The sequence below is a fragment of the Hippoglossus stenolepis genome, chromosome 23, assembly GCF_022539355.2.
Source record: "Hippoglossus stenolepis isolate QCI-W04-F060 chromosome 23, HSTE1.2, whole genome shotgun sequence".
Taxonomy (NCBI): domain Eukaryota; kingdom Metazoa; phylum Chordata; class Actinopteri; order Pleuronectiformes; family Pleuronectidae; genus Hippoglossus; species Hippoglossus stenolepis.
This window is the reverse complement of record NC_061505.1, coordinates 16,145,234-16,168,921: the sequence shown is the minus strand read 5'-3', so window position 1 is coordinate 16,168,921 and position 23,688 is coordinate 16,145,234. Positions and strand designations below refer to the sequence as shown.

Here is a 23,688-nt window from a genome sequence, read left to right as displayed (position 1 = left end):
GAATGCGGTGAATCACATAAAGGCTTTTAATTATATGAGTAATTTATTCTGGTGACTCTGACTGGATTGTTTCTATTCACATTACTTAAAAGAATCACACCTTCTCTTTTTGGAGCACTGTAAGATCTCCCTAATAATATAATTACTTTAAAAATGGTCATTAATGTTACCTTATGATTTACAAATTGTATCATTACATTTTATCTGGAACCTGTGTCTATAACTTAATTTTCTTGTGAAATAAACCTTTTCCCTTCGATGGAAACACAAACGTTAAAAAAAAGACAGAGATGTATTTCCACAATAGCTGGTCTACAGGAAGTCCGCAAAAAACAGCAGACACGTATGGACCAACAAGTCACAGGAGATGTCGAGATGTGTTCGACTTCCTGTGCTGAGTTTCACACACCAAGACTCTGACTACATGCTGAGGTGACAGCCACACAGTCTCTTCTTTCTCCTGGATCTTCACCTAATTTCAGCATGCAACAGGTACAGTCACTCGATCTCCTCGTTTCTACGTTTCCTCTAAAAATGTACTAATGCATTGCTTTTGTATTTCAGTTTTATAATAAGTACAAATCTGTCAAACAGGAAATAGATACACACTGATGGGAAATTACACCATCGGTATGTATACAGTATGTGTACAGTATGTTTATACCTCAAAAAGGGTAGACATTTATATTCAGAGAGCAGATTATTAGTTACCAATAAATGCAAACAAAAAGTGATGAGTTTTTTCATTTTTCTCCATCATATGGGTGGATATTTTGCATATAAATAAAATATTTGATATACATTAAAACCATCTATTTGAGGAAAGTACATTTTTCTGAAGCAGAAATAATAAAGATACTTTTGTCAGCTTGTTGCTGAGTGCATCAGTAACACAAACAACACAAGTTCTGCTTTGTGCAGGACAATCACTTTACTCTGAGAGAAGAGACTTTGTTCCTCTTTAACAACTGGGAATGTAGTTTTACATACTATATTAGACTACACTGAAAAATATACATTAAATGAATACATTTTCATATGAATCTCTTCAAATTAAATGAACAACAAATGTTATGTAGATTAAATACAGCTCTCAAATACCGCTGCAATGTGGGACACCGGGAGGTCATTCGTGGTTAACTTGACTATGAAAGGAGGTTATGTTCAACCCGAGATTTCCTGCCATTGCAACCTCCGTTGCAGCTCAACCCTGCTCTGAGCAGTTTTTGTTTGTGGTTAACGCAGTGTTCATCTCATATAATCATCTCTATAAGCATCTCTATAAGTATCTCTATAAGCATCACGTTTCTCCTTTTTGTAGCACAGGTTGTTTCCTTTAAAGCTAGGGCCTAAGACTTCTATGCAGTTATCGCTCTGATCTTTGCCTGCGCCTGCACTCTCTGCAGTAGTACAGTCATGTTGCAACCATTGTGATGTGATTATCTAATGTTAGCCACCAGTCTCTTCAAATTACATAATACTGTGTCAGTTACGTGACAGGGACGTGAGTGAATCAACCCTTTCAAAAATGAAATAAAATAAAAATATTTGCATTAACAAAGGTCACATTGCTATATTAGGATTGGGTTGAAACATCTCACAGATCACGATTAATCAAATATGAAAAAAAAAAAAAAAGTATTTGAAGAAAAGTAATAGCGTGACATGTTGCTATCTGGAAGGGTTGTGTCACAACCACTTTAGACCTACGCCCGTTTCCCACTTGATAACACCCATCTGTTTTTGTACTGTCTGTGGGCTATATGCATACTGGACATATTGTAGGCCTACTTGAAGCCTCAGAATATATTTTAAAAACATACATATTGTCACATTATCAACACATGATCAACTGAAGCATCTCACATGGCAGCTCCAGCACTAACTAGGAGAAAAAACCTGTAGCTGAGATGCAATGGGTCCATTTTACCTGTCTGCAAGGTAGCTATAGAAGCTCACTATAATCCTCCTCATCTACCGGAGTCAGTCACCTTTTTATCAGGTTACCTGCATTAAAGAAATGGCATAGAAAGAGTATTGGGCTTTTTCTAACTCCTCTCTCTCCCTCTTCTGTTTCTCAGGTCATTATGTCCAACAACTCCTGTCAAAATGGCAGTACAGACCCATACAGCATCTTGTCTGTGTGCGTATACTCCTTCATTTCCACAGTGGGCCTCGTCTTTAATGTCACAGCACTGGCTTTTTTTTTCAATCACACCAAATCCAGGTCACAAACAATCGTCTACATGACCAACCTTGCCATAGCAGATACACTGCTCATCCTCACACTGCCAATGAGGATCTACTATCATCTGGGTTTTCTTGGTCTTCCTCAGTGGCTGTGTGATGGCCTTGGGTTGGTTCTGAAGGCCAACATGTATGGGAGCATCTTCCTCCTCACTTCCATAAGCTTTGACCGTTGCATGGCTGTCAGCTTTCCCATGTCTCTGCCTGTTCAGGAAGGGAGACGGAAAGCGCCCGTGGTTTGTCTCGGAATATGGATTCTCACCTTTGGAGCCAGCCTGCCCATCTACCTGTTCGGGCCTTCATCGGGTTCCCATAACAACTGTTTTGATAACCTGCCTGTCTATGCCACACAACCTGTGGTGGTTTTACCCACGCTGTTATTGGGGTTTGCCTTCCCATTAGTAATCATGCTGATCTCTTCCTGGGGTTTGGTCCGTTCTGTCCAACAAAGCACTGTGGCCCAGACCAAGCTAGTGGACAGCAGAAAAATCTACAGGATGATCGCTACCAGTCTCCTCATTTTCCTGATCAGTTTCCTCCCTTACCATGCCACCCTGGTTCTCCTGTCTCTTAAGAGTTATAAAACATCATGCACTGTGCTGACTGCATACCGCTACAGCCTGATGGTGGCTTGTCTTAATACAGTACTAGATCCCATTGCATATTATTTCACCACAGATACGTTCAGGCGGAAAGTTGATATAGGCGCTGTTCAGAGGATGTTCCCCTTGAATAGTCAAAGCTCTGAGGTGAATGGCAGGAGCAGAGGTCCTAGAAATAGCTAAAGGACTGTTGCAGAACCAATCAGTGTTATCATCCAAAAAACCTCAAAGCTGTTCATAAAAAAAAGGTGATTTCAAATTCAGGATGCAGTATAATTTTAAGATTATTTGGTTTTGGAGTGTGGATACCCGACCCAAGGCCATCAGGCCCCATCAGGATCCGACAAGCCAGGTCGGGTTAAGAAATTTAGAAATTATATTTTGGGGGTTGGTCTGCTTGGGTTTTTCAAGCATTGCTTTTCCACTGCTCATGTCATGTATTCATGTCAGGGACAGGGTAACCCCAACCTGGTGCAGCTCACATTAACTGCTCGAAATCTAACTATGCAGTTAGATTTCTCTCGGGCTCCTACTGGTTCAGATGTAAAAAATTGGCCCATGCAGCACTCTAGTATGGGTTATGCATTATTCTTATCAGTGACCCTCATCAAATATCTGAATGTTTGCATGATATTATTGTACTAGACATAATTGGAATTTGGTTAATGCCTGCCACAATCCCTAACAGCAATACTGCTTTTGGCTCTAGGTTATAGTTATGTGGTTGAATGTGTCATGTTGAGTTGTTGAGTTCATGTTACAATATCACACAGATATATTTAGGATCCAACTGTTTCATCGATCCGCTATCTCCCATGGAATAAAGTAAGCACCTTGGTCTTTTATTGACAATCTTTGTTTAGCTCCAGTGGAAATGAAACACAGAACTGTGATTAACACAAATAGAAACGGACAATGTCTCTAAGCTAGCACTGCAGAGTTTAGGGAAGTAGTCTTGGTAATCTACGCAACTAAGGTGTTAAAGAACCAAATAATGTTCAGCTGCCTTTGACGGTGTAAGTCTCTAACATGGGAGAAATGTTCACTGTGTGCTTGTCTGTGCTTCACACATCTTTCTGCGTATAAACGGTGTATCTCTTGCACTCTGTCAAAATAAAGGTCAATCATGAGTTGTCATGAGACAAATGTAATACTGTGTGTTTATCTTAATAGTATATTTCATGATGAATCCTGATCAATTACTGCATGCAATGGATGTTTGTCTGTTTCTGACTTCAATCAGAAGGCAGAATACATCAGGACATGCATCCATATACATATTAGACAAATTGACTTTTTAAAAATCAATTTAAGACAATGCACTGAGAAAACTATTTGAAACTGTTTTCAAGTATCACAATGACAACTCAGTATAATAAACTCAGCAACACAAATAGAGTATGTAGCCTTTATTTTCTTCATGTATATACTTTATAGGGACAGACATGAGTATTGAACGCTCACTATTACATATAGTAGAATTTATTGGCTAATCAACATTTTTTAGATGGACCTCCTTGAAAATGTAATATGCATAACACAATAAAAACATTGATAAATGGTAATAGGGCTTGAAAATCAAGGTGTTTGCTTGTGAACACTTCCACCACTGCATAGATAAGCATAATCTCCATCCTGTTTTCAACTCTATTTGTCACAGCTCTCAGGCTATTTCTCATTAGTTTATCTGTTTAGACAATTTACAGGGAAGCGTATTGCATTCACGGTTTTTCTGAGATAAGCTATTTTTTTTTTTTTTTACTCTGTAAAAGAAAGTCCTGCTAGTAGAAGTTGTCTATTTGATCTGTTAACAATTTATAAAACAAAGATTCGGTTCCAAAAATATTCAACAATCTTAACTTGACTAATAACTCAAGTCGATCAAAACAAATAATTTTTGTACAGTCCCTAAGCTATATGATGTTTGTGTGTTGCCCAATTTTTAAATAACAAAACAATTTAAAAACAAAACATTTGATGTTTATTTTTCACCTGGATAATGTACTTGATAAAAGTATAAAAATTGAAAATAATAAAATGAATAAAACAAAATACACATTCTATCAGGGTTTTTTTTTTATCTCAGAAAAACAGTTAAAATGAAAGACAACTTTTTCTCGGAATTTCCGAGATAATTATCTCAGAAAAACAGAACTTTTTTTTTTTCAAGTGAATGCAATACGCTTACGTATATTTATTTAATGCATAGCCACAATGTTTTTTTGTTCAATCTACTGTTTTTACACTTAACATAATATAAAGAATACACATTTTTTATAAATAATTTTGATATACTAACAATACTTTATTTCCCCAAATAACATTGTTAGAGTAATTTGATTATTCTAAAATGTATTAGATCATAATTATCAGTAAGGTACATATGTATAATTTGAAGGTAGGGTTAACAACATAATACACTTGTAGTAAAATTCAGCTAATATCTCCTCACGGCCCCCTAGCTGTATATTTTGTTGTGCTCAGAAAAATGATTAAATACACAGCCCTGGTTTTTATTATTATTAACCCTATTATTTGGGAAATAAATAAAGCTAGGGCCCATACTATGACGCGATCAAGTTCAAACAACCGGGGATATGTTTTGTTGCACTACTGCTTTTACTCCCAGCCCCTTAGGGGCCACACATCCTGCAAAAGTGGGTTTGAGTGTGGACATAATTTCGATTCAATTTTATTTGTATAGCGCAGAATCAAAACACAGAATCAGACCATACATTATTATAGGGAAACCCAACAGTTCCCACAACAAGCAAACAGTTGCCAACTGTGGACGGAAAGAAAACTGTTTAATGGGAAGAAACCTCCGGCAGAAACAGACTCAGTGTGGACGGCCATCTGCCCCGACTGGTTGGGGTGAGCAGAGAAAAATGGGATGAGAGGAGAGAAGAGAGTGAGGAGGTGGGGAGACCAGGAACCGTTGTGCAACAGTCATATTCAAGCTCCATATGACTGGTTGTTCCAGTGGAAATAATAATAGGGATAATTAATGATGTTATTAAGACCTTGGCGTGCTGACACCCAATACAATATACAGTTCTGAGGAGCAACAAGGATTCTGGCCTGGTCATTAGCTCCATACCCATGCATAGATATTGGTGAAAGCATTGGAGTGCTGTGGGTTTTACAATGCATATGACCATCATACCCTCTCTGGAAGAATAATCTTTGCATGAAAAATGCTTATGAGAAAGTAAATTCATTTGATTATCTGTGTACTATCAACACATTTTTAAGTAGAATTTTATTCAATTTTATTAATCAATTCCACAGTACATGATTCAACTTTGCTTTTACCTTGTCATTTCCCACATGTGCACCATAAGGTGCTGCCCAACAGCTGTTGTTGTTTAGTTATTTTCGAGCTTCATTTAAATCTATATACTGACTGAAACTATCGTTGTAAAAGAAGCACATAGTTAACATTCATTAAATGGGTGTGGGTGACTGCAGGGTATTCCACCATTGACCTGATAGAGGGGGTGGGCATGTCCCATGTTGTCCTTAATGATACTTTCCACCTTTTATTTTGATACAGTTAAGTTGTACCATCCACCAGGTTCTTTTCCGCTGTAGGCCTGACTCTGCAGCAGTGCTGCGTCGACAATGTCTACTGCATAATGATGTCAGGTTCGATATTAAAGAGCAGGTCATCATTATCCCTCCTGACTTCCAGTAGCAAGGCTGTCTCCTCCTGCAGCGCCCCCTGCAGGTCAGCTGTTGTCATCAGTGGTCTGCCATTTAGTTTCACAATAATGTCACCGTCTCGGATGCCACCTCTGGAGTCAGAGAAGAATGAGGAGATGGTCACTAATCATTATACTCTAGAAATGACTGACAAACACTGTACGATATCTGTTTGATCGAAGAATGAAGAAATGAAACTTACTTCTGTGCAGGTGAGTGTGGGACGACCTCGTGGACATAAATCCCACTGGTAACATCAGGGAAATCTGGTTTCTGCTGTTTTAGCTCTTCAGTTAACCTGGAAAACACACACACACACACACACACACACACACACACACACACACACACACACACACACACACACACACTTTACTTCAATACAAAAAAAGTCCATTATCTAACCCAAAACCCAAATATTTGTAATTTTACTTTTCTAATTCAGAGATAAGGAAGTGTATAAATATGAATCAATAATGTATATTTTTATCTAACCCTTATTTAACCAAGGAATTCTCACTAAGGTTTATTGTCCTGATCTAGAAACGGACAGAAATTAATATGTAATATATTCATACAATATATGTATAACCTAAATGACACCCAACAATCCAAAGCGCTATAAATATAAAAAGCGTCTATAAATATAAAAAGACTAGCCTAAAACAGTAGCTCAGAGATTCTAAGATACACAGAAACAAAAAGAAAGTAAAACCAGTTTCTACAGCAGTTATAAATATGAACAGCTCCATTTTGCTCATTGTGGGAACTGTTGGGTTTCTTTATACATTTTTAAGGTCTTGACCTTCTATGTAAAGTGCCTTGAGATAATATTTATTTTGATTTGGCGCTAAACAAATAAAATTGAATTGAACTTGAATTTTAACCTTTTTAAATGTAACTGCCAAAGGATGTTGGAAGAGAGAGCCATTAGCTGCTTTACTCAGTTTTACTGATAAGTATGTAAGCACTAGGATACATGCAAGTTCATTGTATCTCCACAGCCAAGCAGACAGACAGTTTTATTTACACAAATGCAACAACATGATATCTGAAAGACTTTGGGGACAATCAAGATTATTTATATAAATTCACTATGCAGAGGGGAAGGACTATTTGATGACTGTCCATTGAACAAACCCCAGTTGGTTCAACTTTTGCTACAACACAACGTGATGTCATCTGGCAAGGCACTGCAGTGGCCAATCACATACATGCAAGCACAATTCTTGGGGGATTACTTCCTATTGTGAGACTCAAGATGCAGTTGCTGCCGTAAGTATATTACAATCCACTGCTCGGTGTTTTGCTGTGTATTTCCCATTTAAACAAAAAGGTATCGCGAGTTCAGACTTACGCTGGTGTGATTGTCAGCATCCGGATTCCAATGAAACGCTTCTTCATTACGCTTACGTCTGAAAGAAACTTAATTTAGTTGATTTACATTTAGAAGGATACTCAAATGTCTTCACCATCAACCTCAGACTCACCCTTGTTATGCTTGTCGAGGGAATCATTGAGAAAGCGAGTGATCCTGTCAGAGGGAATGGCAAATGAGATTCCCGCTGCAACTTTCAGGGTGTTGATGCCAATCACTTCCCCATCCTCAAATACACAAATGTAGGTAAATAACAGTGAGTATACAAGTAGTAAACACTTTTAAATTTGCCTGTTATTAATAACATGAGTTTCTGGCCAGGGCCAAACCACTGCTTATGCAAATACGGCTGTCATGCAATTTGTATTGTAGGTTTTACAAGAATCGAGTAGAGAGAAGTATTTTACTGCATACATGAAACCCTCGAGGTAGAGAACTCACCAAATTGACAAGAGGTCCGCCGGAATTCCCGTACTGGGAAGGGGAAATAAAAGACAAACAGTGATATTTGATATTTTGAGATTACATGTTTTGGAGATTACACGTTTTCTACCTTCTTACATTGATAATAGCATCCGTCTGGATGTAGTCCATGTCCGAGTCCGGCAGGCCCAGCTCCTTGCCATCTCTCTGTGCCGTGCTGACGATGCCAGTGGTGACAGTGTTCTGGAGGGCAAAGGGGCTGCCAATCGCAACCACAAACTCCCCCGGCCTCAAGTCTGCACTGTGGCCCAGAAACAGTACGGGCAGCTTTGTCTAGAGGTAAGGAATACACAGATACAGTGGGCCAGGGTGAGACATCTCTGTAGTAGGGTATAGTAGAAGACAATCCATTTTATTTATATAGCGTCAAATCACAATATAAGTTATTTCAAGGCACTTTTTTATACAAAGCAGGTTTGGCTCTGTATACAATTTTGAGGGATCAGACATTCCCTCATGAGCAAGAACTTTGCAACAGTAGCAAGAATAATGTCCCTTTCAACAGGAACAAACACTTAGCAGTCAGAGGAAGTTTGGGGAGAAGGAGAAAGAGAGGCAGGGCGAGCATGTCCAAGCAACAGGTGGGGATATAACCCTCATAATAAGGAGACAGAAAAAAGTATTAGTGGATCCAGTACACTGACAGCAAGCCAAAAAACGTAAATGTCACACTGTTAAAGTTTATCTTTAGTATTACGTTATCTTATCCGCATGTTTAAGGAAGTTTCCCGCACAATATCTTATTTTCCTTATGTCAAATCAACAGCCAGCTGATCAGAACAGTGCATAAAATGCTCTTTTTGTTCATCTTTACTTATCAATTGATTATGACTCGTTCGTGATGAAGTCAAGTACAGAACTTAATTAATCAGGTGCCAACCAGTCAGAGATATACCAACTGTATGCCTGCACCAGCAGTCCCATTCAAACATCCAGTGCCTGGGGAGAGAGCCTGCAGAAAAAGCCTTACCCTGAACAGCTGGGACCCCGTTTGTTACTGTTTGAAAGGCAAACATTTTTAGTTTTTCGAAACTCTGAGATTCTACTAACAATTTACATAATTCGATTTTCCTATCAATCTCACATTTGAATTTGTATAATGATTCTGACATTCACTAATGTTTTCTTAAATGGGATTTGTTCTTACGTAGGAACAGAACCTACACACATGGCAGAGCACTCTGAAATGCTTCTGTAAAGTCTTTAATCAGTTCTTGTGTTTTTTACTTTTAATTCTACAGTTGTATAATAAGATCTAAATTAGCATAATATGTTATCAATTTTATCTTGAAGGAAAACTGACAAGTTTCAGCGCACATTAAAAAAAATGTAAACGCATCGAAATGTTAAAAAGGATAACACACATACACACAGACTATTTGGTCTATACTGCAAAAGAAAACACTTTTTAAATACATGAACATGGTGAAGAGGATCTTTAGGTTTTACATACTGCATATAAAAAGTGTCACATGTTCCATAGTTTTATTGCTACAGCTTTGAGTTAAAATCTTCCGTTAGTGAGTTCTTTCTGTTCTGAGATGAGAGATGGCTCAGGAGATGCAACCACACCACACGGTGCACCCCACACACACTGGCAACGAGCCGGACTGAACCCGGATATTATTCAAAACGTTTTGTTTTATCATTCCCTCTGATGAAAATCTGTATCTCTCATGAAGATACTCATCAGGAGGCAAAAGGAATTTAGTCAGTCATCTGAAGACCCTTGCCCTCCTCAAAGACCCTCTAACAATCCACATCGAAAAAAACGGCAAGCTGATCCACAAACGGTGCGCACTGAGGATTGCCTGCAGAATATCACGTGCTGTCTATTTAGTTTGCCTTAATGAATATGCAATATCGGGCGTTTCTACCTGAGTGCACAAAATATTGGGAGGAGTAGATGCAAATACTTTAATTTAGCACACACGCATTGTGATTTACAAAGCCTTAAAAGAATTGCAGTGATTGTGACTGTGTCAATATTTAACACGTTTGAATGGTACAGCGTTGCACACAGATGGCTGCAGCCAAACAACACTGAGCATTCACAGCCACTAAAGAACAGAAAAATGTACCTCAAGCCTAAAGAAAAAATTAACATTGACATTCATTATGTCCCCCTATTTCCCTCTTTTTGCCAACATAACATTTTTAACTTGGGGTTTTCTTTTTCCCAAGTTGCCCTTGTTGTCTCCAGTGCGTTCATCTCCTCCGGTGCACTCTCCTCCCTCTCCGCTCCCCGGCTGCTCCGTTGTGGGACCCCTTGTATTGAGAGTCCTCACCACTGCCTGAACCCCATCTTCGATCCCTAATGCCAGCGCCCCCTGGTGGCCCACGTTAGACCAGATACAGCGCTGACCAGCTGCCTGCTGTGCGCTACAATGGCCCGAGTATGTCCATTATTTTATTTTAAACTGAAGGAACTACATTTACCACACTATGGTTGTATGCCTTTCGCCAACCAGTGCAGTTTCCGTGTACATATTTCATAATTTAGTTTGAGTTATAAATGCTTTGCGTTTTGCATTACCTAAAATTCATGGCAAATGATCTAAAGTTCATTCAAACAGAAATGCTGGGAGATATCCTCCTTGTTTATTGTTCAGCAGATCTGTCCAATATTCTGTGTTGGTTGAATTCATTTTTTGCCATTTGAAAATCAACGTGATACAGCTGAATCACGTGTTCTCAGGTTGTGTATGGATGATAAAGGAACCATTTCCTGTTTGATGAATGATGTGAACTCACCTGTGAGTTGATTTTGATGGTTGCAATGTCCGATTTTTTGTCCATGTCTTTGATGCTGGCTTCATATACATTTCCATTATGCATCTGGACCTTAAGGAAAGAATGGAAGCATTACAGATTAAACCATACATCACAGGAAAGAATTTGCTTGATTGATTTCTAAAATATAAACCTTGTATCAGCTCAGTATGGTCATGGCACATAAGCTCAAGAGCGCTCAATAAATAGTTTTAGCATTTTGTACATGCACCTGTATCAGAAATGATGTATTTAGATATATGTGTGGGTCTTGACCGCTACTGTCACAAAATGGCTATAGGGTGCCCCCTTGAAAACTTCACGGAGGTAAGCCGATGTACCAAAGAGATTTTGATTACCTGTAGTCCCTCAATAACAACTTCATATGTCAGAAGGGCAACTGCATCTGATAAAAACTCACAGTTTTAACAATTTTCTGACCTTGGTTGAGGTGGATGAGAATTGCTACAAAAGATAAAACATGTATCTCCTGTTGTCAGTAGGTGTTGACTTTATCTGAATATTGGTACACAGATAGAATGTGATGGTTGGGGCATATACTTCCTGATAGCAGAGAAATAATCTCTTAGGGGCATTCAATATTATTATATTATATTATACAGTTCAAGGTTAGAATAAGTCAAGTTTAGGTCAAGCTGTATAATATACAGTAAGTGGACAATACAACACTGATGTGATCCTATTGTAAAAGAAGCAGTTCAGCATTTTGGGAAATACACTTTCACTGAGAGATGCAGTGACTGTGTGCATCCTCATTGCTCTAAGGTTTCCCATATTTATTAACCACACCACAACGTATACCCCTAAACGAACCTAGATAAATTGATATTCTTATTCTAGCACATGAAAACCGTTAATTTCCTCTATGCAAACAAAAGGCTTATTTTTCTCAAAATTCTGTTCTCAAATTTGTTCAAATCTGTGTTAGTGAGCACCTCACCTTTGCCAAGATAATCTGTACACCTGACAGGAGTGATATATAATAATAATAATATTGTTTATAGCACATTTCAATGCAAGTAACAACGTGCTTTACTGCAAACAATCCTAAATTCCCCAAAATCTGAGTAAGGAAATAATAATAATAAAGATAAAAATAATAACAGTCATAGACATCATACGATAAAAGATAAAACAGGTAACGGATTCTGTTGGTCTAGTCTCTTCTGGCAGATTGGTCCAAAGTGTAGGGGCCCTATCAAAAGATGCTGTTTATAAAGCTTCTTTTTTTTTTTGCACAGACGTGCCTTGGACTTATTAAGAAATAAAACTCTATGTCTTGTGCAGTATGTCTTGAAGAAAGACCTTTATAAGGCACTGAACCACAGTTTTATTAGGGTCGTTTTTTGGAGTCGGTATGCGGTATGACAACCATTGGCCTCACATAGTGATCGGTTTAATGATTGTGGCATGTGGGATATTGGTTCACCCACTGTTTCATCTGCTGTCTGGCTGGCTGATCTCAAAAGATCTCCCAGGATGAGCTGCTAAAGTCTCTGAAATGACGTTGGAGGTGACTTATGGCAGTGGAATGAACATTCAGTTCACAGGCAGCAGCTCTGGTGGACATTCCTGCAGTTTGCATTGCCAATTGCACGCTCTCTCTAAACTTTGTGGCATCTGTGGCATTGCGTCGCATGAAAGAACTGCATATTTCAGAGAGGCTATAATAATGATCTTTGGATGGATCATCTTAGCAAAGGTGACGGCTCATTAAAACTTATTTTAACACATTTGTGAACCAAATTTGAGAGAAATAAGCTTTTAGTGTTCACAGAAGAATTCATAACTGAAAAATGGGAGTAAAAATAACAGTGTGGCATTTATATTTTTGGTAAGTGTATATCAAACCCTGATGCCTGGATGTTTCTGCAAGTCCCTCACGTCTGTACTGATCTAAGTATGTTTATATACGGTGTGGCGCTGTCTTTAGAATTTCGTGGAATCATTCTTTGCTTCTAAAATGTTCTTCTCAGATTCTGTGATGTCTGTGTGAGCACACGGCACTGAAGTCTCATGTGCTTTTATGGGCGTTGACGGGGCATCTTACTTATGCTAATTAGAAATTACTGGAAAGCGCTTTCAATTTACGTAGATATGGCATTCATCAATATAAGAACACAGGTAGGAATTCTGCAGTTTAAGAACGTGTCATGAATCTGACGTAGAGTTTTCTTAGAAATCTTCTCAAGAACTAATTTAAGAAAATTCTTAAGACGATATTGTTGAATGAGGCCCATTAAGACCAGGATGACTTATTCATTTTGACATTTAATCTCAGACAAAACTAAAGTCACTGTACTTGGCCCTAAACACCTCAGAGAAACATCTTCTGACCAGATAGCTACCCTGGACGGCATTAGCTTGGCCCCAGGAACTAGAAGAGGAGATCATATTACTCCTTTTTTAGCTTCTCTGCATTTAACTCCCTGTAAAATTCAGTAAAAAAAAAAGATCCCTGTAGAAAAACTGGATTTTGTACCTTGATATGTTGTTGACCGGATACTGGAGTAGTGCTGGAGACTACATGGGCATTAGTCACAATAAGTCCATTGTCTGTCATCACAAATCCAGATCCACTAGATAGAAGGATGTTGCGACCAAAGAGAGGATGCCTGGTGTGTGAGGAAAGCATCAGCAAGTTTAGTCGAACTGGATTGGAGAGATGATTTCTGATATTTTTTTTGTCCTGCTATCTTAATATCAAAGCTTGGGATAAAAGTAGAGGTTATATTTCATATTTTAAGCATCTTTTTCGAAGGGAATAATTTGTTATTTCAAGGAAGTATTCAATTAATCTACCTAAGTCAGGTTGAAATATGATTGAACAACAGTTAAAGAATGGATTTTTCCATTCAAATTGGACTGACTGGACATAAAGCATAAATTTCTACATTAATGTGGACATGGCTTGTATGAGTGAGCGCCACTTAAATAAGCTAAGGTATCCAAATGATAGACTAAACATATTGTATGGCATCCCTTTAAAAAAAAAAAACTATTTATTAAACCTAAAGCAGTTGTTTTTCATGAATTCTAAAAGTTGCCATTTTAATGTCACATGTTCCACACCGACATAACCACTGCTAACACACAAACGCACAAACGCACACAAACAAACAGTGAATACCTGAGAAAGAGCTCGATGTGGACCACAGCAGGAGCGATTTTCTCCACTACATCAGCTATGAAGTTGAACTTGTAACGAGGACTGTCGGCATATGAAGGATCTATACTAGCAAGAAGAATTACACATTTTAATAATCAGTCGACATGGGCCATAGGTGGCTGTGGCTCAGGGGATAGACTGATTGTCCTCTATCCAGCAGGTCGGTGGTTCCATCCTAGTCTTCCCCACTTCCGCAGGCCCTTGGGCAAGATACTGAACTGCCTTGTCCCACCTTGTTCCTTCTCAGAGAGAAAGTGCTGCACATAGATGCACTGTGTGAATAGAAAACAAATGTACTGTAAAGCTTTGAGTGGTCATCAAGACTAGAAAAGGACTATATTAATACAGACAATTACATTTGCAAAGGCCAAGAAGAACGCATGTTATAATCATAAACTTAATTAGGCATGAATAACTTTACGACTAAAGTGAAGTGTAAAGATGGATCTAAAGGATGCATGACAGGTTTATGATCCACATTAGTACACACGGCACGGACTAAACATAAACTGACCACATTTTCGGCATAAAGGCTGTGTTGGGTTTCCAAATCATTCGTACATTCCCTGGGGAAAACTGCACGCATGAAGGGTGCACAGATATTGCCGACTCATTAGGCCAAAGCCAGAGCTACGACACTGTCTACAGAAAAAAAGTGTTTCCAGTCCGCATCCTCTGCCAGTGGGTGCTGGCTAGCCTCCAAAACCCACATGACCGGCAGTGATACGCACCAAATACATATTAAATGTGGAAATAGCCTTTTGTTTGTCAACCAGGTCAAGCAAGAAGAACAAAATCCCCCTCTCTGCCCTGCATTGCTGCCACAACAAGAGACATTGATGGTGTGCCAATTCAACTGTATTTTCCTGAGACATTCCCTTCCCAGCACCACAATCAGCCATTCTTCAGCTCAGAGAGGTTTGGCTGCTAGCATAATGTCTTTGTAATGGTAACTTTCATTTGACCCACACTGAGAGGTGTAAGTATTTAGCAGTAGATTAGTTTGTTTCAGAGGGTATATGCATGAAGAATCATTTGAAGTTGTGTGAGAGGTTAAATCTGAGCCTGTATCCGGCTCAGATTCAGGCTTGCTACTTGTGATCCATATTACTCTTTGATCATCTCTCTCTTTAACACTGTGAAGTTGCAGACTAGACAGTTCCCGACATAGGCGGTTGCCTAGGGCGCAAAATGCCGAGAGGGCGCCACAAGAGACTGATTTACTGTATCATGACATGATACATGCAATGTTAACCAAGGCGGTAACGTCACACCATCATCCTCTAACCCCGGGGACACACCAGAGGCAGAAGCGCCACGAAAAGCTGTCCGCCTCCTTTCCGCGCCAATGTTAATCAATTGGGCCGGCTTGCGATCTGCAACGATGGTTTGGGGGTCTGTTCTATTTTTTCCGCTTGCAGCGAGCGAATCGGGCCACAAAACACACTGAAAATCGATATTAAACGATATAAGTGATATATTATATATTATATAAATGATTAAATATGCATCCCATACTTTTGATTTCCCCGCTGTTCTCCTGGAGTTTCAATTTCCCAGATTTTTGCCCCCATATGATGAAATTTCCCCCATCTTTTATGGGTTTTCACAATGATTCTGACATTGACAAATGTTTTCTTACCTGGGATTTGTTCTTATGTAAGAACAGAATCTACGCACGCTGAAGAGCACTCTTACACACGCCTGACAACTGAAATGCCAATGAATCAGTTATTTTGTTTTTTACTTTTAATTCTACAGTTTTATAATAAAATGTAAGGTTCATCATTCAACAACAAATAAAGAAGCCCTGATTTTCTCTTATCCCCTCAATATATGTATACCCCTCAATCTAGAATGTATACTTAAAATCAGAGCAATCACAAACTCTGTCTTCATTGTATATTTCTTTTTCATAAATATTCACCATTCCAGGGAATACTCCCTCAACAAATACTGGCTTATCATTATCTAAGTCCTCATCAGAGCAATTTATCCCCGCAGTATATTCAACAGATTGCAGTCTATCAAGGCATTTCATCTCCTTTTAGCAGCAAACAGGGTTATGGTTATCTCCGGTCAACACGTTTTATATCCTCTCTGATCTGATGAGCATTCATTTCCTGATTAACCATGTGTATAGCTAACGTCTTTGTTGAGGAATTTTTGACCATCCTCACAAATTACTGTATATGCCACTATATATTATGTATATTGTATATTACACTATATCTGTAGAAGAGAATAGTGTCTGTCTAAATTCCACAGATACTCCCTTCTCTCTCTAAGCAGTACCCAAGGTCAGGTTATAGATAAAGGGCCAAACAACAGTACATTGTAGTGTCTATGTTGAGTTGACTTTCATATCTAACTCAGATGCTCCAGACAGAGAGGCACCAACTTCAACTCTCACCGACTTTAACTCTTTTGCATATTTCACCAGTGGTAAGATGTGAGGACACAATGTGTTTTAGGCTCAACTATCCAATATGGTGCAATCACCCACATGTAACATAGAGAGTGACAGCAATTCTAGCCATTCATGGATGTGCTGTTAGAATGGGTGACAAAAGTAGAGGGAGATATACTGGGATGCTGTGGGAGACATCTTCAGACTTGGGGGTGACAATTGCTCATGTTACTCTGTTAGCGTTTGTATATTGTTTCACCTCCTTGATGCATCAAATCTACATTAAAATCTTCTGCATAAGACATCAGCTGCTGCCTGAGTTCTCCTTTCACCAGCTTCCAGAAAACGTCCTCAACAACCTCCATTGCTATAATTTGTTCTGCTCTAACATATGGCTGGCCTAGCAATACTAGAAACTCTCACAATCATTTTAAATACACTCTTCCTCAGATTTTCAAGTTTTAGTCTTTCACACAACATTCAATTTTGGCCTCTTTGACCTCATTCTTTCATCAAGGTCAAAACAACTGTAGCGTTGTGATGGCTGAAGTGGGAGAGACGAGCATGTCTATTATTTGGCAATATTTTGGATACAAGAGAGATGACGTGTTACAAACACAGGTGCTATGCGAGTCATGCCGAGCACTTGTGGCAACCACCAGAGTAAACATGACTAATCTCCATAGCCACCTACAACACAACCACAAAGATCTATATGAAGAATTCCCTAAATCTAACATAAGCAAAAGCAGAAAAACTAACGTTAAGTTAAGTAGTAGCAAAACAGTCAAACAGACGTCCAATTTTCACATGAGTTTCACAAGTGTAACTCATTATGAGAAAAACATGAAAGGAAGTGGCGTTCCAACATGTGTTGAAAATCACCTATCCTGGAAAGATAGTGTTCAAGTATATACGAAGGCCCTCCACAAAGCAAGAGCTGCCACTACTCCACACTAATAGAAGAAAATAAAACAACCCCAGGTTTCTCTTCAGCACTGTAGCCAGGCTGACAGAGAGTCACACCTCCACCGAACCCAGTATTCCTCCATCCCTGAATAGCAACATCTTTATGACCTTCTTTAATGATAAAATTATGAGAAATAAAATCAACCTTCTCCTGCCCTCTGTTGACGCAAGTACATCATCAAGCACAGAAATCGTGTATTGTGTAGCATGTTGCTTTATAACCTACTGATTTTAAGCTCATGCACACACAAGTTAGTCTACTTAATGGTAGGTGATTGCTGTCTGTCTCAAATGCTGTAGTATTGGTATTATACTTATAGTTATTGAAGTTATAAAATTATATATTGCAGTTGTTATTTTTTTACCGGTAGGTTTTAAATCATGTCTTGTTTTCTCCCCACTCCCCATAAAATGCTGTTAAAGATGGCCCATTGCTTGAGCTGCTGGGCTTTGCACAAAGTTGGTGGGACATTTCCCCCATAGCTAGAAAGAGAAGGTGGAACTGAAAAACACACAGCAGGAGCACAGCCTCCCGGAGCATTCACTCTTCACAGAATGCCCAACCAGGTCGGGTTCCTCCAGACAGCAGCAGCAGGCCTCATCCGACGTCCTCTCAGCAGACAGATAATCAGGGTATTTGGTTCCCACTTGGCAGGACCTGAATGTACTTGAGAATGTAAAACAGGCATTACAGCCTCTGCAAGAATTTACAGATGCTCTTTAAAGGGAGAGTTACGTGAGTGTTTCCTACGTGAAACCAATCCTTCATCTGATGAAGACATCAGTTCTTTCAGAGAATTATTATTTGACACAAGGGCTGTTGATAAAATATTTCACCAAAACAAATCATATATTGCAAGATCTTGAATGGAACATAACTGAATATGCAGCGCAACATGAATAATGACGTTTTTGCTGCTGTATTCTTCTCTCTGCTCTAGTAGAGAAGCCCCACTGACCCAGATGCCCACAGCATGGATCCATCCAGGGCCTCTCTGAAGAAGGCAAATAAATCACTGTGCAATTCCTTCAAGACGGCCCCAAGACCCTGCCTCATCTTCTGTGATCCCGTCTCAGTTCTGCTGCTGCCTGCCTATAGGCAGAAACTCAAACGTGACACAAGGAACATGTGGGCTGGACAAACAACCATCTCAGACTACAAAGGAAAGACCAGCAGTGCTGATGTAGTGTCTGCATCTCTCCCAGAGGAACTGAACACCCTTTATGCTCGCTTTGAGAGCAATTCCCCCGGCTGTGGAGATCCAAGAGGCCCAGGAGGACCGCTGCCCCCCTGTAACATCCAGGGCAGATGTGTGGAGATCACTTAACCGGATCAACACACGCGAGGCACCTGGACCTGATGGCATCCCTGGCCGAGCTCTCAAGGTGTGTGCAGATCAGCTGGCAGATGTGTTCACAGACATTTTCAACCTGTCACTGCTCCAGTCTGTAGTCCCCGCATGTTTCAAGGAGACCATCATTGTCCCTGTTCCCAAGAAAACCAAAAACCCTCTGCCTGAACGACTACCGCCCAGTAGCACTCACCTCCACCATCAGGTGTTTTGAGCGGCTAGTCAAACCCTTCATCACCTCCTCCCTCCCTGACTCTCTGGACCCTCTTCAGTTTGCCTACAGGCCAAATAGGTCGACTGCAGATGCCATCTCCCTCACCCTTCACACTGCCCTCTCCCACCTGGACCAGAGGGACACATATGTGAGAATGCTGTTCATTGACTACAGTTCAGCATTCAACACCATCGTGCCCCTGAAGCTCGACACTTGGAGACCTTGGGCTCAACATCGCCCTCTGTGTGGATTCTGAACTTCCGGCCGGGCAGACCACAGGCGGTGCGGATAGGCAGCACCAGATCCTCCACCCTGACTCTAAACCCCGGTGCCCCCAGGGCTGCGTGCTCAGTCCTCTCCTGTACTCCCTGTTCACGCATGACTGCGTAGCCCACAGCTCCAACACCATCGTTAAGTTTGCTGATGACACGACCGTCATAGGCCTGATCACGCCGATGAGGCCACAGAGGTAAGCCTGCATCTGGTGCCAGGACAACTCCATCTCGGCAAAACAAGGTGATGCTACGGCCATCAGGACGGAGCGGTCAGCAGCTCAGGTTCCTTTGAGGACTGACCTGACCCACTTTTTTTTTTTTGCTTGTAATATTCTGAGCATTGCTAGAAGAGAGCCTGTGACCCAAGCATTTCATTGCCAGCAACTGCTTAATGTAATTGTTGTGCATATGAGACAATAAACTCTTGAATCTTGAATCTGTGCAACTGGAGCAAGCTGTGGAAGCCGAACTGTACAGCTACTTCCTGTCCCCCACCATAGACAATGAGGCGGACCCTCTGGCTTGGTGGCAACTCCACCAGGTCAGCTTCCCACAGCAGAGTAAACTAGCCAGGAAGTATTTATGTACAGCTGCAAGTAGTATACCCTCAGAGAGACTTTTTAGGACATAAGGAAATGTTGTAACATGCCAACGCACGTTTAAAAAACCTAGCAAAGTAAAAGCATGCTCTCACAGGTGTGCAGAGAGACACACATACATTATACATACATTTTCTCACAATTTGGCAGCCAAGCACACTTTACTCCACTTAAATCCCCCCCTCCCTTCCTACTGCAACACTCTCATACCCCAACTACTTGTTCCAGGTGGTAAGCGATGTTTTTAGCAGAAAATGTTTTAATGGGGGCATTAAGATGTTCTGCTAAAGTGATCCAGCAACTGCATGCCATTCATCTAACTTGGTTCATTGACAATATAGTGACTGTAGCCAGGTGGAATTATTTCAAAAAAGCATGTTGTGGGAAAGAAATACTGCATTACATTTTTTGTTTTCAGTGTCTGCATAGGCTACTCACTATCTGGGGTCTATGTTAGTAGTATTTTTTTTGTCATATCCCCATGGCAAAATTCACCATTATCGCATATTGCATGTTTTCCTAATATCGTGCAGCCCCAATCTCTATTAGGTAATGTCAAAGCCTTAGCAGTTTGGTAAATTGACAGTATTTGTATAGCCCTTTTCTTGTCTTATCAACCACTCAAAATGATTTACAGTACATTTCACATTTATACCCAACCAGCAATTTGTGTTTCAGTGTCTTGCCCAAGGGTACTGCAGCACGCAGACTGGACGATCTGGGGATCGAACCCCCACCGAACCAACACCTCTTATATGTAGACCATTGAAAAAAACCTCATAGAGCAGTTTATTAAGGCAGGGGCGCAGGGCCCAACTGTCTACTGGCGATTCAACATGATATTGAGGGAAAACAGGATTCTTTGACAGTAACAGTAGACAGGTTATTTTTTCGACCTTAGAAACAGCACTTGAGAAAACCATCTCACCACAATGTTCATTTTGTAGCTGCTCTGGACCTTAAGATTTTATCACATGATCATCATCAGAACTTAGCCCAATTGACAGAAAAGCTACTGGCCATCCTTATATATATATATATATATATATATATATATATGTGTGTGTGTGTGTGTGTCTGTGTGTCCATCTGTCAGACCTCAGTGTCATTAAAAAAAATGATACTGCACACATTGGAATTACACTCACACCCATATATTTTTGAACTTCATTTCACAAGTGGAAAACATCAGTAATCTTTATTTGCTTATTTTAACTGACATGAAGCTGCATGAGTGCAAACGACGCAAAAATATGTTTTTTGATTGTAGGCTACTATGAATGCAAGTTTGTAAAGAAAAGATAACTGTCACTGTGAAGAAACAGAAGGATTTCCCAACATGACATTGATGCCAAACACTGCACTTGTGTTTTTTGATCTCATTTTTAATTCTTATTTCTCATTTTAAAGCATTTTTATCAGATGCCTGATACACACTGTCACTAATTTGACCTTTGGGTATCAAGGAAAGGTAAAAAGGACGCTGAGAAGGTCGGTGGGTTTGTATTGGAAAGAGCTTTGTCTCTACAATGTGTCCTGAACTTCTTACAGACCATAGTTGAACAAAATCGTACCTATGCTGGCGTCACACGCTCCACGCTGGACCTGGGTGATGCCGGGGAGTCCCAGCTGCAGGGCCTTCCTGCTGCTCGTCCTCAGATGGCAAACGTTGACGTAGGGTTTCCCGTCGCTGCCGCAAACTACGTGGCTCAACTTGCACTGGCAGAATCCGCTGGAGAAACGCTTGCTCGCCTTGTGTTTACACTGCAGGCCGACCCCGCACGGCAGATCGTCCCGGCGGCCGCACGGCTCTCCCTCCCCCGGGGCGCACACCAGGCAGCAGCTGCAGCGGTCCAGCGCGTAGCCGTTGGGGCAGCTCGGGCCCGGGCAGGTAGTCACATCGCACCGTGTGGGACATGTTGCGTTCGGCTCGGCGCCGGCGGACTGCGTGAGGTAAAAGAACACAACTGTGTACACGAGGATCAGCATTTTAAAAACGGAGGATGCGGGGCTGACACTGATACCAAGAAACTAAAGAGAGTAGTTGATGTTTTTACACATCCGCACTGATCATACTTTTTCTTTTGTTTATATGGAGGGATGGAAATCCACATACAAAACAGTTGTCTCCTAAACACCGCATAAAAGACATGAGAGTACTTTATCCTAAGCTCGGAAGGTGACCGGTGAGACGCATTCCTACGCGCAATTACGCGTCCAGCTAGGACATTTATCCGGTTGCGGGTTGAAAGGGGGGCAGCTGGAGTTAGAAAAGATTTCCGTGTTTCCTCTGTCCAGTTGGAGAACACTTCCAGTCTGGCAGTAACAACTTTGCCGGCCGGACAGAGGAGGAGGAGGAGGAGATGTGAGGAGCAGCTCCCTCCTGGAGGCGTGGCGAAGAAGATTCCACTCAGATGATGGGAACATGACCTCCGAGTCCTACTCTGTACCCCTGTTTATGCACCAGCTTGGTAACATATGTGGGGGTTTTCGTAATTAATTTAATAAAATTGCATTTATGTTTTATAGAGTTTTATTGAGGATCTAAATTTTGATTCATACCTTTTCCACACTCCCAATACACACAGTGTGGCTATTCTTAATCCTTTATACAGGACGGAGGGGTATGGAAACTCAAACCATTCTGAGGACAAAGGTGTCCACAGCATCGTCAATTAAGTGTCAAGTTAGTATTGATAGCTTGATACTCTTATTCGAATTGCTTACTGATCCCATGATCCAACATTTCCTCATTAAAATATTTTAGACATTCAGGGAAATCCTTGAGCAGTTGAATTAATGACAAGTGTGTGGTCAAAACAGGCGTAGAATCCTCACAGTAAGGTATCAGTTAGGCCCAAATGCAGTCCTGCGTTGACTTGTAGCAGAATTAAAATGTCATTTTTAGTTTAGATATTTTTTGCCTGTTAAAGTGTGAAAGGGTGTGATAGAGTAGTTGGTTTAAAGTCTATTTGTATTCAAGTCTAAACATACTCGATCTAACCTAACCCATCTCACTCAAATTAGACTATTATTTACTAAAATACTGAACTACTCCATTAATCTTAAGTCTTAGCAACAACAGTGTCACACTAAAATGACTTAGTAGAGATACTAAGTCATAATTATGAGATACAGGATTTTTATTTTCTTCATCACGGTGGCGGAAATGTGCTTCCATACAACCCTTTCCACAATCTCTCAACCACTTAAAGAAATACAAATTTACAAAAATAAAACTATGCACTGGAACTTATCTGCCTTTTTCCCCCCAAGTATGTGTTTCTTGAGATTAATTGTAAGCTATAAAGAACCAGATACAGGTAGAACGTTAAAAATGACTAAATATTATGGTGCTTTAAATCAAAATAACATATTCACGTTTTATTATACAACTACAGAATTGAAGAAAACATAATAACTGATTATTTTTGAAAGCACGTCAGTAGTGAAGCGGGCAACGTGTGCTTTTGAGTGTCTGTAGATTCTGTT

The 23,688-nt window shown here is 40.2% G+C and overlaps 2 protein-coding genes across 2 annotated transcripts; one reads left to right on the top strand and one right to left on the bottom strand.

Moving 5' to 3' along the window:
* Positions 1–324: 324 nt before the first annotated feature.
* LOC118102261 (lysophosphatidic acid receptor 6) lies at positions 325–4,000 on the top strand. The gene is made up of 2 exons (XM_035148328.1): positions 325–492; positions 2,082–4,000. The coding sequence occupies exons 1-2, from the start codon at positions 484–486 to the stop codon at positions 3,030–3,032; spliced, it is 960 nt and encodes a 319-aa protein (XP_035004219.1). The 5' UTR covers positions 325–483; the 3' UTR covers positions 3,033–4,000.
* Positions 4,001–5,534: 1,534 nt separating this feature from the next.
* Positions 5,535–22,550, bottom strand: htra3b (HtrA serine peptidase 3b). The gene is made up of 10 exons (XM_035149586.2): positions 21,771–22,550; positions 14,339–14,438; positions 13,691–13,823; positions 11,170–11,259; positions 8,494–8,688; positions 8,374–8,406; positions 8,045–8,159; positions 7,912–7,969; positions 6,757–6,852; positions 5,535–6,646 (listed from the first exon to the last, which is right to left on the bottom strand). The coding sequence occupies exons 1-10, from the start codon at positions 22,183–22,185 to the stop codon at positions 6,478–6,480; spliced, it is 1,404 nt and encodes a 467-aa protein (XP_035005477.2). The 5' UTR covers positions 22,186–22,550; the 3' UTR covers positions 5,535–6,477.
* Positions 22,551–23,688: the final 1,138 nt, after the last annotated feature.